This window comes from Protopterus annectens, chromosome 2.part0, assembly GCF_019279795.1.
Source record: "Protopterus annectens isolate FY-2018-M chromosome 2.part0, PAN1.0, whole genome shotgun sequence".
Lineage (NCBI taxonomy): Eukaryota > Metazoa > Chordata > Ceratodontiformes > Protopteridae > Protopterus > Protopterus annectens.
Window position 1 is genome coordinate 1304575213 of NC_056728.1, and position 18188 is coordinate 1304593400.

Sequence of the window (18188 nt, forward strand, 5' to 3'; positions counted from 1 at the left end):
ATCATTACTGCTACATTTTTTTTGTTGTCAGGCTTCAGCTGGGTTCACTTTGTTGGTAGGCACACCTCCCCATGGCTTTCTCACTATAACAAAGGATACCTGGAAAGAGGAAAGCACTCCATTTAAAATGTGATGCAGAATTCTATAGGCTTGCAATGTGAGGTTGAAAACATTAATGCCTAGAGTAAAAAAAAACATCTGAAATAGGCACAACAAAAACATATTATAGAAATGCACAGTTTTCAGTGCCCACTGCTAAGAACTAGTTCCTTGCCAAGTGGCAAGGACATTTTGAACATATAGAAAAAAAATAAGTGAAGTAAATTATAAATTGAGCCAACCTAGAGGGGAAAAAACAGAACAAATGTACTGCATAAATGTTCTTATGCCTTGAATGGAAATCAAGGTGTCTGTAAATAGTATGTTTATAGAAGAAGTTAAGACTCTCACAATGTGTATGTTAAGTCAAGATACATGAGACTGTATCAGAATCCCAAAAGCAAAAGGTTAAGTAGTTTGTACTGAAAATAGGGATATGTTTTTAGTATTGCCAGGCAGAATCACTTTAATCAAGCAAGACATTAAAACTCTGACTACTGATAAAATAAATGTAAAATCATAATATATACCAGAATCTCAACATCTCTTTATTTATTTATTGACATTTGATTACCAGGAAAGTATGTTTGGATAGGAGCCCATTTTCAGAAGACACCCAGGGAGAAAAGCTCCAAAGTATTACAAAATATTTTTAGAATAATTTTATAGTCTTTAAAAATAATGCAAAAAACAAATACAGTTTAAATAATTATACCAGATTAGACATAATGTGAAAACATTGGTTAAGAGTAGATACAAATTATATGGAAATGTTTTAACAGAGAAATTTTAGCCTGTGTATAGAGAAATTAAAGGTAAGTTAATATAAGCAGGAATTGCAATACAAAGGGAGAAAAAAAGCAGGCTTGTGGTGTATATATATATAGAGAAAAAGCCAATGAAGAGAAATTGATAGATGTAAGGAAGTGAGTGAAAAAGGGAGAATAAAGATATGTAAGGTATGTCCATATTTAGGGATATAGTTTATCTTAGTGTTGAGCAAGAACAGAGCCTGGCACAGAAAATTCTCAGACTTTGGGTCATACAGGAACCTTGCCACAAGGGGAATTGACCTCATTGTATTGCTCCCTAAACCTGCTGGATCTACCAGACATTGCAGCAACTTCAGAAAGTTAAACAGAGATTCGAAATGTGACTGATATTTTATATCCTGAGGGGTGAAATAGTGGAGAGATTAGATAAGGGTAGGTTTCTCTCCACTTTGGATGTAAGTAAAGGTCATTGTCATATGCCACTAGTCTGTGCAAGAAGTTAAGGAGAAATATGATTTTCCATGCCAGATGGTCTGTTCCACTATAGAGTCATGTCCTTTGGTTTCTATGGAGCAGCCACAATGTTTCAGTGATATGTGGACAAGATCCTTAGACCTCACACAAGGTAGTGCGTATCATGTCTGGACTGTATTCTCTTGGTAAAGCTATCACCTTAAGATTCAGGCCAGTTTGGACTCCCTTTGCCAAGCTAGACTAACAGCAAACTAAAGTAAGTGCAAGAGAGACCTGGCAGAAGCCCTTTATTTGGGCTATATAATAGGCTGGGGAATGGTAAAGCCTCAGAGTGAAGGGATGGATCACTGAAAGGCAGGTTAACATTTTTCTGGGCTTGGCAAAGTATTGAAGTTTTTGCCCATACTTTACCTCTGTTGCTAGTCCCTTGACAGTACCGCACTGAATGTCAAATGGAGAGATGCTATGCAACAAACATTTCAGAAACTAAGGGGCTTGTGCTCAGAACCCCTTCACTGCTCAAAACCATTTATTGTCTTTACTGAGCACTCTGAGTTAGGGATCAGGGCAGTTTAGTTACAAAGTGTAGAAGAGGGTGAACACCTTTTTTGCTACATTAGCATTAAATTCTTTAACACTGAACAGCATTACTTAGCAATTGGAAGTGTTAACCTTTAGGGAGAGATTTTACCCTCATCATAGATCACCCCCTCTGTTGTTGCTTTATAGCCAGAAGGATGGTAATTCTAAGCTTGCTTATTGGATATTGGCTTCAGATTCAGTACTACTCATCATCTATGGCCCTCCACTGGACATGGTTCATGTAACATAGTGATGGCTGTGCAGGCTGCTCCTTTAAGGTCCAGACAAGGAGAGGCAGGCAGGGCTGTAAGGAAGTCAAGGTGGTGCTAGCTCTGGTTAGAAATGGAGATTCCTGAATGAGAGAGAGAGAGAGAGAGGAGTCCCGAGGGGCTAGAAATTAACTGGGAAGTATTTCTACACCTTGTATTGGAGGAAGTATTAACCAGGCATTTGATAAAGTGCCAGGAGCAAGGAATATGAATTGTCAGTGTGATAACTTTTGCTAAAACTGACAAGACTTGAGTGAATTGTGCCTGTAAGTACTGAACTGTTTGTTTGAAAAAGAAAGTAAAACACACACACACACACACACACACACACACACACACACACACACACTAAACAAGCTAAAATACTTTGGAAAACTTTCACGTGATCACAGTCAGTTACAGATGGCTCCAACAGAAAGTAGTTATTTTATTGGGAAAAAGGGAGATCTGTGTGTGAAAGCTGAAATATTTCACAGTAGAAAATAGCAAAATGTTATGTCAAATTATGTATAATTTATTTCTGTACATATATATTTTTAAAGTACTACATTTATTATTTTGACCAGTAAAGAATAAGAAAGACTGAGCATGAAACATGGTCATGTCTTTTTTTTTTGGTCATTTGGAGACTTGCACTTGACTTGGAATACAAAATTTGAGGAAAACTGAATTTAAAAAGGTAGTAAGTACAAATTTAAAATAGGATGTTCTTAAAATTAAAATGTTCAGTTGATCAAATGTTGTATTAAACAAGACTCTAGCTACAGAAGAGAGACTGGAATGTAATTTCTTTTCTTTACAATTGACTTTCATCCATGTTGTTACCATATTGCTGGTCAGTAATTGAAATTCTTGCTAGTGTAAGGTAAATGGTGTTAGGTGATGGCATGGTTTTGCCGATAACCTTGTGTCATTATTGCATCCTTTATATTTTTCTCATGTCCTTTAGATTATGGCAGAGCGGAAGAATGCCAAAGCTGTTGCTTGTAGTTCATTACAAGAGAGGGTCAATATAGGTCTTGATGTTCCTTTACAAGGTAAGCAAACCCAAACCTTTAACTTACATTTGTTGTAAGTGTTAGTGAACTCCAATTGTTTACAAATAGTTTTGCTTACTTGTTGCTGTGCTTAGGGTTAGTATTACAGCCACAATTATATAATGCCTGGCAAAAATATAAGTAGTAATTTGGTGTCCTTTACTCCCTTCATATGTACTTCGGATAAACACCACTTTTTGTTCACCATTTGTTTCATGGAGTGACAAAACATTACAATTGCTTTTTGTTTCACTTTAAATTTGTAATGCTGTTTCAGTGTTGTCCTTTTCTTGAGTATTTTTATGCATAATTGTTAATTAAAAGTAGTTTAAAAACTATAAAAGAAAAATCAAAAGGGATTTTGCTTCTATGGATATTGTCTATAATTGCTGCATTTTTCACTTTGCGAGAGTTCTGTGAGGGTGCAAAACAGGAACTACTGAAGTACTACATCTTTCTCGCAGCAGAAGTTTGACTGTAAGGTAAACATGATAATTAACCAAAAAGAAAAAAAAATAGAAGAGGATTCCTTACAGTAGGTAATTGTAATGTGTTGGGGTCAGTGAATTCCAAGGTATTACTGAATGTGTCATCTACCCAAGAGTGACTGTCAGACCATGCAATGTACATCCTGGCATTGCTGTGATGTGAAATAGCAGTGTTCTCTTAACAACTCTCTTCAGATGTCCCATGTTGCAGAGCTGCATTTTAAAATAGTGGCTCAACATGTAATACATTATTTCAAAGTAAATGTAGATTACTGTCAGCTTTAGAAATTTCTAACATAACTGCATTTGTCCATCTAGTTAATCAAAAGAAAAAAAGAAATGTAAATTTTTAAACTAATTGCCTTTATAGATGATGTGTCATATACTAATGATTTCTTGGTTTACTATCAAAATCTGGAATGTCAAAAAACATTTTGTACACAAACACCGAAAAAAATTCTGAATTCCTGAATACTAATTAGGTACACATGTCGAAAATACTTCAATTCGCAATGATCGAACCAATGGCTTCAACATTTCTGAAAGTTTACCTGCCGACACTTAAGTGCCTGCTTAACAACAGTATGAATGTAGACACTTCAGTACTGCACATCACTTTAATTCACATCATACAGGGGGACAAGCCCCATACACCTCCATGTGGGGGTTGTGCCCCCCACACTCCCTTCATGTTATATATTCCAACTCCGAGATCACAGTACAGTGAAGAAAAGGGTACATTTCCCAATCCGCATTGTACCGCAGTCTCTGTTCGTAATGTCGACCTCATAGTACCGAATGCATAGTGGCATTTGCTAAAGGATATTCGTAGAACTGAAGTTCGTCAATACTGGAATCTGCCAACACGCATTCACATTCCTGTTTTCGCCTAACTGCACTTCTACATTTTGATAGTAAATTGATTTCTTCTAGAAGCACAGAGTAAAATAAGTTGTTCATCAATTCAAAATGCACTCTATATATTTAATCAATTCCACACAAGCATATTTTCTATCATATAATAGTAATAATAATAATAATAATAAAAGAGTTTTAAAATATTTTGTTTATTTCATAAAAAAAACTACATTTTTTATTATCTAGGACATTACACAGGAGTGTCAACAGATAAAAGTTGGCTTAACAAGGAGAAGTGCTATTTCTTCTCATTTCATATTATAGTTCCTATTGAAATTTACTTGTATGATGTAGACAGCTTGTATTTTCTTGTCTGCTGTTTTTGTCAGATAATTGAAACTTCATGTTAACTGCAAGTCATGTAACCATTTGTCTTTGGCAGTCCTTTGCCTTTATATGAGCTCTTTTCCTCTGCAACTCAGAACTGTTTATCTGTGAAGTAAGGCAACCTCTGCCCTGTAACGTGGTTAGCATCCTTTTACTTCCATATAGACACCATGGAACAAACAGTTTAACATTCATTTTTCAGGTTTCATTTTGCAGAGCTACATATCATTGTCAAATGAACTGTTACTGTTCTGCAACTATAACTGTAAAATAAGAATGTTTTGTTGTAGAGAAATCTGTAAAGATTGTTGTTTAGGTGCATTTTTGGGAATGATTCTAATAGTGACTATCAATGAATGGGGTTCATATTTGCCCACTAAAGGGGTAATTTGGGGCAAAAAGCATAATGGCGCTATATTAGTGATGACCAAGTCGATTACTTTGGGCCTGTAGAGAGCGAGAATGCACTCTATGTTCTAGAGACAGGCCAGTAGTGTAGGTCTTACAGTTATAGCTGAGGAGTTGAAATCCCCAAGAATAATAGCATTAGTACAGTGATGAAGGATTCAAACTTGCTTAAAAAGGCTTTGTGGGTTTTGGGTAAAATAGGAGGGGTTCTGCAGTTGGCTAGGATGTGACATTGGATTTTGCTGATAGTTATTAGGATGGAGAGGAGTCCAGGTAATTTTGCAATGGAGGTATGGCTTGATATGGACAAAACCACACCAGTGGCCAAGACACCCTCAGTAGAAGGCCTGAAGAGGAGTGGTAGTTATTGAATCCTGGTAGGCAAGGTGTGCCATCACTAAGTTGGAACCATTTTTCAGTAGTGATGCAGATGTCAATATTTACCAGAACAGTTTTAAGGAGGTTTCTGGTGTTGAGCAGCATTGCTTTTGTGCTGTTCTGACTTGATTGGGATAGCATACAGATCTTGCTGTGACATTTTGCTGAGGGGATGTATACTTGACTTCTTCATGTTTGTTGTGTGTAATGTGTCTTCTGTCTCTGAGTTTATTATCCTGTTTGTCATTGTCAGGCTTGATTTTGGGATATTTCCTTTAGGTAGCTAAGAATATCATTAGTATTTTAGTAGGTGAATGATAGTGGATGGTATAGTCGATTGTGTGATCATATATGGAGTCTTGATGCAGAGACCTTGAAGATGGAATATTAATATTGGTGAACAAAAGCCTAAGGGGGGGGGGGGGTTGAATGCTGCCTTATCACATAATGAAGTCATCGATTTGTATTTTATTTTGATTGGATTTTGTATGAGGGTGCGATTTTCAGATGACTGTGATGTAAATGTTTTTTACTTTTACTGTACTTGTGTTTCTTCCTACTTTATTTTGCTTTTGCGTCATCTTAAAAGTACTCAATTGTATTTATTACTGCTTGGTGTAACTCATTCTAAGCCTTTTAGTTTCAACACTTGGCTTCAGACCATTTGTTTTACATTGAGAGGGTTTGTGGTCTGCACTGTAGTGGCAGAACAGGTAGCTTACATCCTTCTAAGTTGGGAACTGCTGATTGAGAGCTCAGTGTCTGTTATTCCTAAAGTGTATTAATTCTGGTTTAAGCACTTGGGCTTTCAGGCCAGTTATTTTACATTAAGAGGGTTCATGGTCTGCACTCTTGTGGGAAGAGAGGCTGGACTCTGCCCTTCTGAGCTGGGAATTTCTGGTTAAAGGCTTATAGTGCATGCATATCTGAACTGCTTCTTACTGAAATCGGTACACCTTGTTTGCTGTAGCATAGACTAGGTCCAGGCCTGCTGAATCTAGCTTTGTTTGTATAACTTGAGCACTAATCCAGGCATTCTTTAAAGTATTCAATTATATTTATTACTGCTTGGTAGTAACTTGATTAAAGTGTAGCTATCATTCTAAGTATTTTGGATTAAGCACTTGGGCTTCAGACCAGTTGTTTTACATTAGGAAGGTTTGTGGCATGCACTGTGGTGGCAGGACAGGTAGCTTTCATCCTTCTAAGTTGGGAACTGCTGATTGAGAGCTCAGTGTCTGTTATTCCTAAAGTGTATTAGTTCTGGTTTATGCACTTGGGCTTCAGGCCAGTTATTTTACATTAAGAAGGTTCGTGGTCTGCACTCTTGTGGGAGGAGAGGCTGGACTCTGCCCTTCTGAGTTGGGAATTTCTGGTTAAAGGTTTATAGTGCCTGCATATTTGAACTGTTTCTTACTGAAATTGGTACACCTTGTTTGCTGTGGCATAGACTAGATCCAGGCCTGCTGAATCTAGCTTTGTTTGTATGCTTGTTGTTTGTTTGCTTGTTATTTCCCTGGAATGCTAATTCCACCTCAAACGCGGCTTCTCAGCGCTTCTGTGGATCCCTAGTGATATCTGCATTGCTTACTGTACTTATTTCCTTGTTTCACTTGAAAGTAAGTTACTGTTTGTCGTTTTTGCATTTAAGTTACCTGTAACACATTGCACTTAAGTTACCTGGCACTTGCTCACTAAAGCAATTATATAAGTCAGCACTAAAAATTAAAAGCACTACACCCTCACTCCCCATTGGCCCTTGTTTTCAATTATAAAGGAATTCCCAATATTATTCTAGCATGTCCAAAGGTCAGTTGTCAATCTCATCTCCGGTCCAGCTGGTGAATCTGGGAATCTTGAGGCAATGTCACAACTGCCTCATGTACACAGACAGCCCTCTCCTCCTCCCAACAAATTCCAACACATGTGAGAGATGCAACCATATAGCCAAACTGGAGGATAAGCTCTCTCAACTCAGTACTGGCATAACCAGTCAGGAGGAGAAGGAAACCACACTCTCTACAATTCCAGTCTCACATAGACCTACCATGACAGCAAACCAAACACATAATCACACAAAAACATACTTGGAGGCTCTAAATAAAGATCTGCCTAAGCAGCAGAGACCTCCAAAGCAGACACCCAAGCAATCGCTACCCCAAAACAAAACACGTGCAACACATATCTCACAAAGCCAGTGTGCCGAACAGTCACAGCCCTTAAGGCTAAACAACACACCTGATACACTTGTAATAGGTGATTCTATTGTCAGGCACACTGATGTCCCGCTCACCAGGCTGAACAAAGAGAAGGTCACGGTGAGCAGCCTGTCGGGTGCTAGGATCTGCCACATAACACAAGCACTCAGGTCACTCCAAGGCAAGTACAAATATGACTCAGTCATTGTCCATGCTGGTGTGAATGACCTGAGATGTACCTCCCTGGACTACATGAAAAGAGACATAGAGGAGCTCTCTGAGCATGTAGCCGGTATGACCCTGACCTTGAGTAGCATCTTACCCTCACCAAGAATGATGCCACAATATGAAAACAAGATGATCAATTTCAACAATTGGCTTAAGTACTGGTGTCATTCAAAGGGGATCAAATGCCTGTCAGCCTGGGATGATATGCTCGACAAGCCACGATGCTTCGCTAGGGACGGCTTGCACCTGTCACCCCTGGGCTTTCGGATATTGGCAAAGGCACTTGCTACCCCCATAGTGCCTTTTTTAGGCAAGGCTCAAAAGACAAACCCACCTCCATAGGTATCACAAGGGATAAGAAACTAAGAGTAATGCTACTCAACGCCAGAAGTCTAAACCTCATGAGGCATGCACTTGAAACTCTCCTTAGCATGGAGAACATCGATATCTGTGCAGTAACAGAAACCTGGTTCAGGGCTCCCAGGAGCACCCCAGGACTACCAGGTTATACCTCATACCATGCTTTTCGGCCCCAAAACTTGGACCGAACCACAAAAGGAGGGGGACTATCGATATTAATCAAAGATACCCACACCTCCAGGATGGTGGCAAAGCACGAAGCATCAGAGACTATCCATGTGCAACTAACAGTGGGTAAAACTGCCTTCCAGTTTATAGCCTGCTACAGACCACCCTCCCAAACCCAGGAACCCCACTCGGCCTTCCTGAGAACACTGGAAAATATGAAGGTCTCTCCAAACACCATTATATTGGGTGACTTCAACTACCCAAACATAGACTGGGAACATTATTCTAGCTCCAACACCCTAGCCCAAAGGTTCCTAGAATTCATAAACTCAAATGCTATGGAACAACTTGTTACCACTCCCACAAGAGGGGAAAACATACTGGACCTGATCATCACCAACATGGGGACTCTATGCTCCAGACCAGAAGTGTATCTCTCACTGGTAAGATCAGACCATAAACTGATCTCACTGGATATTCACATCCCGACCCCACCCCCTGCCCAGAAAACCGCAGTGAAAAACTTCTCTAAAACAAATTTCACACTCCTCAAAACCGAGGTGAAATCCTTCAAAGCCCCCGGGCCTGTGGAAAATACGGCCCAGACTGCAGAATCCTTTATAAATGCATTCTATGAACACCTTCAGGAATGCAGGGTGGCGATGGTGCAGCAGTGGTATTGTCACCCTCACAGCAAGAGGTTCTCTCTCGGTCCGATCGGCTGGCTGGGGTGCCTTGTGTGCATGTTCTCCTGTGTTCCTTGTGTTTTTCCCTCCTCCGTTTACTTTCTCCTCCCCCAATTTCACATTCAATCTGGGAGGCATCTCCTCCTTCTCTGAAAAACCTATCTGGAAACCGCGGAACCTGAATAAATAAATAAAATAAATAAAATGCATGGATCATGCAATCCCAAATAAAACCAAGACCCAATCCTCCAAAGGCAGACGTCCTGTCTGGTGGACCCCAGCCATAAACAAACTATACAATAGAAGGAGGAAGCTACTACATGATAGAGCAAAATCCCAAAAAGGGAAGGCAACTCTGACCAGTATTAGCAAAAAACTAAGGGCACTCATAAAATCGTCTAAGGCCAGCTTCGAGAGAAAAATTGCACAGGACACTAAGGAAAATCACAAGGCTTTCTTTAGTTATGTTAGGAACCTGGGTGGGAATTCCCAGATATGCTCAGAATTAGTCCAAAATGACAAAAAATACACCAAACCCACAGACATTGCCAACATCCTAGCTGACAGGTTCAGTGCAAACTTCTCCCCCCCCACCAAAAGGGCAAATATCTATCCCAGCAGAGTGCTGCCCCCCTGACACCTCAGATGCTCAAGTAAGAGCTGCCCTCTCCAAAGCAAAAAACACAGCATCAATGGGACCAGACGGTGTCCCGGGCTGCGTCCTACATGAACTCTAAGAAGAGCTAAACCCAAACATAAAACTACTGTTCAATCTCAGCCTTACTACAGGATATGTACCCAAAGAGTGGCGTACAGCAACAGTGGTCCCTCTCCACAAAGGTGGTGCCTCAACGGACCCTGGAAACTATCACCCCATAAGCCTGACTAGCTTGGTCTGCAAAGCTATGGAAAGGATCATCATGGACCTCATAAATAAAGATATTGGGGACCTACAGACACTGGATCCTACCCAGTTCAGCTTTGTTAAGGGCAGATCCTGCCTCTTAAACCTGGTCGACTTCTTTGAAACAGTCACCAAGGCCATTGACAAAGGGAAGGTGGTCCACACAGCCTACCTGGACCTCGCAAAAGCCTTCGATACAATACCCCACTCGGGCATTATAGATGAGCTCACCAGCTTAAATATAAATCCCTATGTCACTAGATGGGTTGCAAACTGGCTCAAGAACAGAACCCACATGGTTAGAATTGCTGGAGCCATGTCAGACTCCAAACCAGTTACAAGTGGCGTCCCACAAGGCTCAGTCCTGGGACCTCTCTTTTTCGGTATATATTTCTCTGAGGTACAGGCCAACACAGAAGGACTGTGGCTGACCAAGTTCACAGATGACTGCAAACTGGGCGCCATAATCGACTCTCCAGCCGACACAAGCATCCTCCAAAAGGGCCTCATAGAAACAGACAACTGGTGCCAGAGCCATGGCCTCAAGCTAAATGCCAAAAAGTCTATAGTCATCCCCTTTGGCAAAAACAAAGTGCCTACAAATTACCACATAGGTGGTAATCCATTAAGTACAGAAGAAGTAATTAGGGACCTGGGGACCCAAGTTGATAGCAATCTCTCATTTGACAACCACGTGGCCAAAGTGGTTAGAAAAACATTTTATATAGCCCACCTAATCATGAAGGGATTCACATCTAGATTAGGGGAGGTCATCATGCCTCTTTACTCATCCCTCATCAGGCCCATAATCGAGTACAATGCCCCTTTTGGGATGTACCTTGCCAAACACCTGCAGCAACTGGAAAGACCCCAAAAGTACCTCACCAAGAGGATCAAAGGGCTCAAACAGATGCCATATGCTGCCCGGTTAAAGAAACTCCAGCTCTACTCAGTGGCATACCACCTGCTCAGAGGCAACCTGTGCCTGGCGTATAAAGCCATGTCCAACCCGAATTAAGGGACATGCTGCACCTCAAAAATCCAAATCCCATTGAGCTACACGCTCGAGACTTGAACCTCAGCACTGAAATAAATAGGACATGCTGGAGGGACAGATTCATAACCCAGAGGCTCCCTTCACTCTGGAATAAAATCCCAGTCCAGGTTAGGCAGAGTCCCTCATTGACTCTCTTCAAGAGGAATCTTGATGAGTGGATGGGAGATCGTAGGTTTACCCCGGGTATCACTTCTGTGTCACTGTTAGACAGAGGCACAGTATACTAACCTCGAAAAAGGGCATAGCAAAATTAATTTAAAATGGGTGGTGAAAGCCAAACATACTCTGGCTAGGCTTATAAATGCCCTAGGGCAGATAGCCTAGTATGAACCTATGAACCTATGAAATGTTGGCATTGCACATATATACATATCTGGGTGTGTGTCTGTATATATATATATATATATATATATATATACATACACGCACACACACGCACACACGTGTGTGTGTGTGTGTGTGTGTGTGTGTGTGTGTGTAAATAAATAAATATATATATATATATATATATATATATATATATATATATATATATATATATATATATATATATACACACACACACACACACATATATATATATATATATATATATATATACACACACACACACACACACATATGTAGACATATAAAAAGAGGGAGAGCACACACCCAAACTCACATATATGCTTTGTTTTGCTCATCTGAAGTAAAGCCAGGCTGTAGAAATAGATCCAACACCACCACCATGCATATAAGAAAAGTAATAAATATGCGGGTCAGTAAATTATTCTTTAACTACTAATTTGAAGTCCAAAGATGTATGTGAATGGCTGCCTACAGGCAGGCAAAAGTTGCATTTACATCTCTTTTCATTACTAGGTTGCTGCAATTGCTGCTTGGATCTTTAAACTGGTTTGTAGCTGTTCTAATACTTTATGGATTTGTATTGTTATGTCAGAAATATGTTTTATCTATTCATGGTTCCTCTGGTTTAACAAGGTATTCCCTTCATGGGAGGTGCATCTTGCTATGTGTCATTGCAACCTTCCGGAGAATAATATTAAATTGTTTTGTCCAGTGTATTTTTTTTTTTTTTTTTTTTGCTGATTCTTTGCCATCTGGGAACTTTTGCCTTTGTGACATCTTTAAGCCGTTTTTGTTTAAGTTGATTCTATGGAATCTTTCTTTTTTTCCCAAATTTTTACTCGATTGTTATTCATCAAGATATTTTGATACAGCTTAGAATTTCCTTTGCTAGTATGCTCCCAGGCTGTTTGGTGAACTTTGCCTTGATAAACTTAGGCTGTGTGTCTTGCTTACAGAACATGCTGTAAAGCACTTCTTTGTCCTGGGTTCAGTTGTTTATAGCCCATACATCCAAACACATTTGGTGTCATTCATTTTGAACTAGTTTATTTTAAACCAAGAGTGTTTTTGGTGATGATCGGTTACAAAACTTGTTTTTGAATATGATTAATTTGCTTGGCTTTAGAACTTTTTATACAGTTTTTGAGGCATACAGACAGTTTTAAATTTCTCAATAAATTGAACAATCATTCCATTGCTTCATTGTTTAGTTGTATAGTTACTTTGCAGCTCTCCTGGCATGCTTTTTAATAACATTTCACTGTTAGTTTTGTTTATTTTTTATTTATTTATTTTACTATATTTCATTTTGTATTATGTTCAGTTTATCAACTGCTTAGAAAATGAGCACTGAACTAAACTTGAAATAAACTGATGTATCCTTTTGGAATTATTCAGATTCTGTCAGGGAAAATAGTACACAAGAATTAGTATTTTAAGTGCACACCCTATAAAGTCTCTCCTTACCATGTGAGAAACACTGAATTAGAAAGTGCCTAGTGTTAATCCCTGCTGCTTACATAATAGTATAAAGCCATGGTATTAACCCATCTTACCAGCAACTTGAGTCAAACAGTGGTTTGGGTTTTAGACTCCAGATTTAATAGAGGGAGTTTTGTGATACATAAATCAGAGTGAAGAAAATGTAATACAAAGTTTAAAATGCCAAAACATTGTTATTCAAAAAGTAAACAGTCTGAGTACATTAGTGTGACAAAATAAACAAACTGAATTAAGTAGTCATCAAAGTCCAGCCAAGCAGTGTGGCAGGTAACAAACTGAAAACCACAAAGCATGCCAGTAAACTCCAGGACCCAAAAAACTCCAAACTACCAAATCCACATAACCAAAACCGATTACAATACAGTCTACCATCCTGAGCTATAGTAGGACAGATTCAACAATTCATTGTCTCAGGAAAGTATCTGAACAGTTTCTATCTGGAAATCCATAACTCAACATCCATCTTAGGAAAGTGTTCGGAAAAAAGTTTGGGCTGGCTTGTCCACAACTTGACATCAAAGCTCCACCATCAAAAATTTGACTGGCGTAACCACTGAAGACATTTCCTAAGGGCAGGTTGAAGAAATGAAAAGCCATAAACCTCAGATCACAAGCAAATGACTACCCATGGTATCCAAACACTGAAAAGCTGTAATGTAATAACATGGATCACCCACAGTGTCACTGTAGCCACAAATTTTAGCAAATGTGCCTAAATAGAATAGACCAAAAGCTATCAGTTAGTCCCAAATCTGACAGTAGTACTTGACAAGAAAATAAAAAAAAATAGAGCTTATTCTAAATTTTATCCATAGACAGACAGATTGTCACCATTTTCTTATGTGCATAGATACCTAGTGCCCAGCCACCCATCTCCTTTGGTCAGATACCTGCAGGACTTGTTGTTGCTCTTATCATCATTAGAGAGTTCCAAGGGGTACTATTTATTTTTTCATTCATTCAGTTTTGTAACTGGGGTAGAGCTGTGATCCAAATGGAGCTATTTCAGTCTGTGCCCAGATAAATATAAATTCCAGTAAACAAACAAGTTAAGAAGACGTATTAGGAATGCAAACAGGTAGTAATGAATCAGTAACAGTAGTAACAACGATGGACACAGTATAAGAGACACTATGAAGTGATATTCATTAAGGGGAAAGAAGAACAGGAAGAGTGAAATAGTTAAAGGGTAGAGCACAACGTGTAAAAGATACCAAAAGTAAGGTAAGAGCACAGAGAAATGAACTATATACAATATATGCAATGAGAAAGAGATGTCACATGTGGTGTAAGGAAGTAATGTGAGGAAGAAAAGGGTGCCTGACTCATGAAGGGAAGAGTGGAGGAATAGATATGTCCAGAGGGAAAGCATTTGCAAATTGACTCAGACTTGAGGTCAACTTTAAGCTGAGCATGGAATGAGGAATATGTGGTGAGGTGTTCAAGATTAATGGAGAAGAAGGCATGGTTAGTGCAATGAAGTCTGGTTATGCGACAAGTGGAGCAGAGTGGCTGTGTCTTCTTAGATTGTAACTGGGGGGGGTTGCATCTGAATAGCTTGGAGGCAAGGGAAGCACAGGAGTGGCACATAGGCAAATCTTCACAAGCAGGCACATCTGTCCTTTATCTTGGATGCACTGAAACATCCACATGTAGGAAATGATTCACCTTGTTTGGCCTTTCTTTGGGAAGAACATGCTAGGCCTTAAAAATACCCTGCCCCAGTACAGCTGTTGAAAGATGGCTGCTCCTACCAGCCCTGACTGTTACGCCTATATGATGGCAGACTGATGGGAGCAATCTTCAAGAAACAAACAATGAATGGCCAGTAGGACTTGCTGGCAAATAGAAGGTGGAGAAAAAAGTTAGGAGTTGTTTAAAAATAAGAGAGTGAAAAGAAACCTTGATCAGTGTTATAGGCTCTCGAATCTCTGGGCACCAATTATAAGATTGCCTGTCCTTCTGTGGCTCATAATTGTACTGTCACAAGGTGATCTGGTCTGTAAGACTTCTTTTTTCATGTTTTCCACATTTAGAATGCACACTGCAGTATGGAATTACAAGGCTTTGATCTTTTGGCGTTTCAGGTGGCATACTGTGTAAAAGGCATTGTATGTTAGGTCTTGGGTTGCAGCTACAGCACTGATTTCTGTGGTCTATTGATTTCACGTATTATGTCAGGCACTCAGGTGGTTCACTCCCCACTGCTTGTGAGCTTTATTCCCTAGTACCAGCTTGTCTTCTCTCATTTTCCCCTCACTTCTGTTCGCTGAGTGTTTTGCTGTTTGTATGACAGCACTTGCTAACCAGCCAGCTAAATTCATCGTTATTTGCCACCTGTGTAACTTCTGCACTGTTATTGACATTATTTAGTTTGTCATTGCAGTTGTATCCCCAGATGTATGCTTTCATTTATTCGCTGACATTTTGTTAATTGGGAAGTGTATTGATTCCTGATGACCTTTTTCAGGCACAGGTTCAGCTGCACACTGTTTTGCATAAATGATCAGACAGTTAACTTGCAGGGTAAAAACGTGTCACAATAGGTGCAAGTAAAAGGTATAATATGTACATAAAAAGCAACGGAAGCCTTAGTTGTCCTTCTTCAGCATGTCTGCAGTCTAATATGTGCAAATTCATTGGCCCAGTATTTCTAGTTACATGTTAAGCACACTGTGGGTACTTAACTTGTAGTAATGAAGAGAGCTGTTAAAAATAATACGTGGTCATGCTAAGTCTTGCCTGCAGTCATGTAATGAGATGTCCTACCTTAAATGTGCATTTTCTCTGTCAGCATGAGAACTGTATCATACAGAAATGATAATGATTACAGCCAGACCAGTTTTTGAGTTTTGTGTGGACTTTTAGAGCAGTGAAAGATATATCCATCCCCTTAACATTGGTTTTAATTTTAGGAAATGGATCAGCAGATCCACCACCCTGAATGCTCAAGAGGTCATCTATCTCCTGCTTTTTGTCAGACAAGAGACATATCTTGCCATACATAAGTTTGTGGATGAAGTCAGTAAGATGGATTCTCTCCTGTCTTCTAATGACCATGCCAACCCGATTTCAGTAAAGTAGGTAGTGATTGTGTCTTAGCAAGTCCTGCAGGACAGACCGGCATCCATTTTTATAGATGGTTTTGTTTCATAGGCTGAAAAGTGAGATGTGATAGGTAGAATCCATATTCCATGGTGAAAAATTAATAAACCTATCATTCCCTTGTTTATGGAAGAAGGCACATTATTAAATGGTAGCACTCCTTCAGCTCCTGGAGCATCAAAGTATTATTTTGTTGACATGTTGTTGACATGCTTATTAGAGATCAGCTTAGGGTCATGCCAGTTAGATAGGAGTTTGAAAATACCTTCACGAGGTACCTACAGCTTATACGGACTTCAGAAAGTTCCAGTATAAAATACTGTGTTGATCACTTCTCATGGTGATGAAAGCATTCACAAATACATAATTTATTGTGTAAATTCCATAGCAATTAGGCTCTACACCAAGTAAGAAGTATGAATGTGTGTCGGTGTGTATATGTACACATACACCTGCAAAAAGTATATGTAAAACTTGTGATGCTATAAGTAGTTGTTGACTCCAGCAGCTCCAGCTAGTGTGTGCTACATTGTTTGCTAAAGTCTGAAATGGCATGCAGCACTAACTAGCAAGTTTAAGTTCAGAGTTAATTCCGCTATTCTGTGAGTCACAGCCAAGTGGTGCCCTAATCATACAATGCTGTCAGTGAGCACTCAGTTGCATCCTGGTAAGCCAATGACTATACTTTTCTAAATTGCAGTCCCTGTATGCACTTGCACTTAAACTTATCTCCTTCCTGTTGTTGAGCACAAGGTTTTGTAAACTGAGACCATTTTGTATGTTTATTTATGTCTTGTAACTGCTTTTGGGATATCTTTAGTTTGGGTTCATCTGTCAGTCCTGCATTTAAGTGAAAGGTTTGCACTTTAAGTTCTTTATCTCTCGTTCGTTGTGCATTAAAAAAAAGAAAAAAAAAACTTGAGCATCTGGTTACTTAGGACATGAATGGCTTCAGTTTATGTGAGGAGTAGGTGGATAATGAAGTATGCAACTTTTAAAAAATATGTGACAAAATGTTTCCAGTATTGACTTTTGTGAAGAGCATGCAACTTTTAAAACGTGTGACAAAATGTTTCCAGTATTGACTTTTGTGAAGAGCATCAGTTATCCATCTGAATCTTAAAGGTGGTACATTTGAGTGATACCAAATTTTTGAGAAGGAGCCATCCATCTTTTCTAGGAGTATGTATTTTAAAAACCAGCTTGAAAGAAAAATTGATAAATTTAAAAGATGATGACCAAAATAACCCTTGTTCTTTTTTAAGGGAAGCTATCTTCTTTCTGTGAAGCGTCATACAAGAATATTCCAGATGGTTGTTTTTACATGGATGAAATACAGTGAGGGAGTGAGATGAACAGGCATAATTTGATATGCTTAAATTTTTTGAACTTGAGAAAAAAATGCATATTGTACCCATCTTGTTCATCTTTCCGCGGTTGTGCAGCGGTAGCGTTGTTGCCTCACAGCAAGAGGTTCTCCCGTTCGATTCTCGGCTGGAGTGCGGGGAGTGCCTTCTGTGTGGAGTCTGCATGTCCTCCCCACGGTTGGGTGGGTGTTCGAAAGACATGTGTAAATGGGCGTGCCTTTGTTGAAGGTTGAATGTCGAGCTGGCACCTCGGCGTTTGTGAAAATCTACTGCCAGTCATTAGCGGACCGGAGTTCCACTGTGGCGACCCCTAACTGGGAAAAGCCGAAAGACAACAACAACCCATCTTGTTCATCTATGGAGAGCATTGGATGCAGTATCGAAAAGAGGACACATTAAAGTGTTAGACATTCATGCTTGCTAATATGGCTTGGGATTTCATGTCTGTGGCATATAGATAAGAAAAACGCTGTACCAGAAGTTGCAAACAAGTTTAATCCACAGTTTA

At 39.4% G+C, this 18188-nt stretch overlaps 1 protein-coding gene across 2 annotated transcripts in view; it reads left to right on the forward strand.

The window, feature by feature from the left end:
• LOC122793458 (amyloid-beta A4 precursor protein-binding family B member 2-like) overlaps positions 1–18188 on the forward strand; it is a 159584-nt gene that overhangs the window by 39803 nt on the left and 101593 nt on the right. For both annotated transcript variants that reach the window (XM_044061488.1, XM_044061489.1), the window contains exon 2: positions 3147–3234. In XM_044061488.1, coding sequence (XP_043917423.1) covers positions 3150–3234 — 85 coding nt within the window. In that variant the 5' untranslated portion in view covers positions 3147–3149. The remainder of the gene's footprint in view (positions 1–3146; positions 3235–18188) is intronic.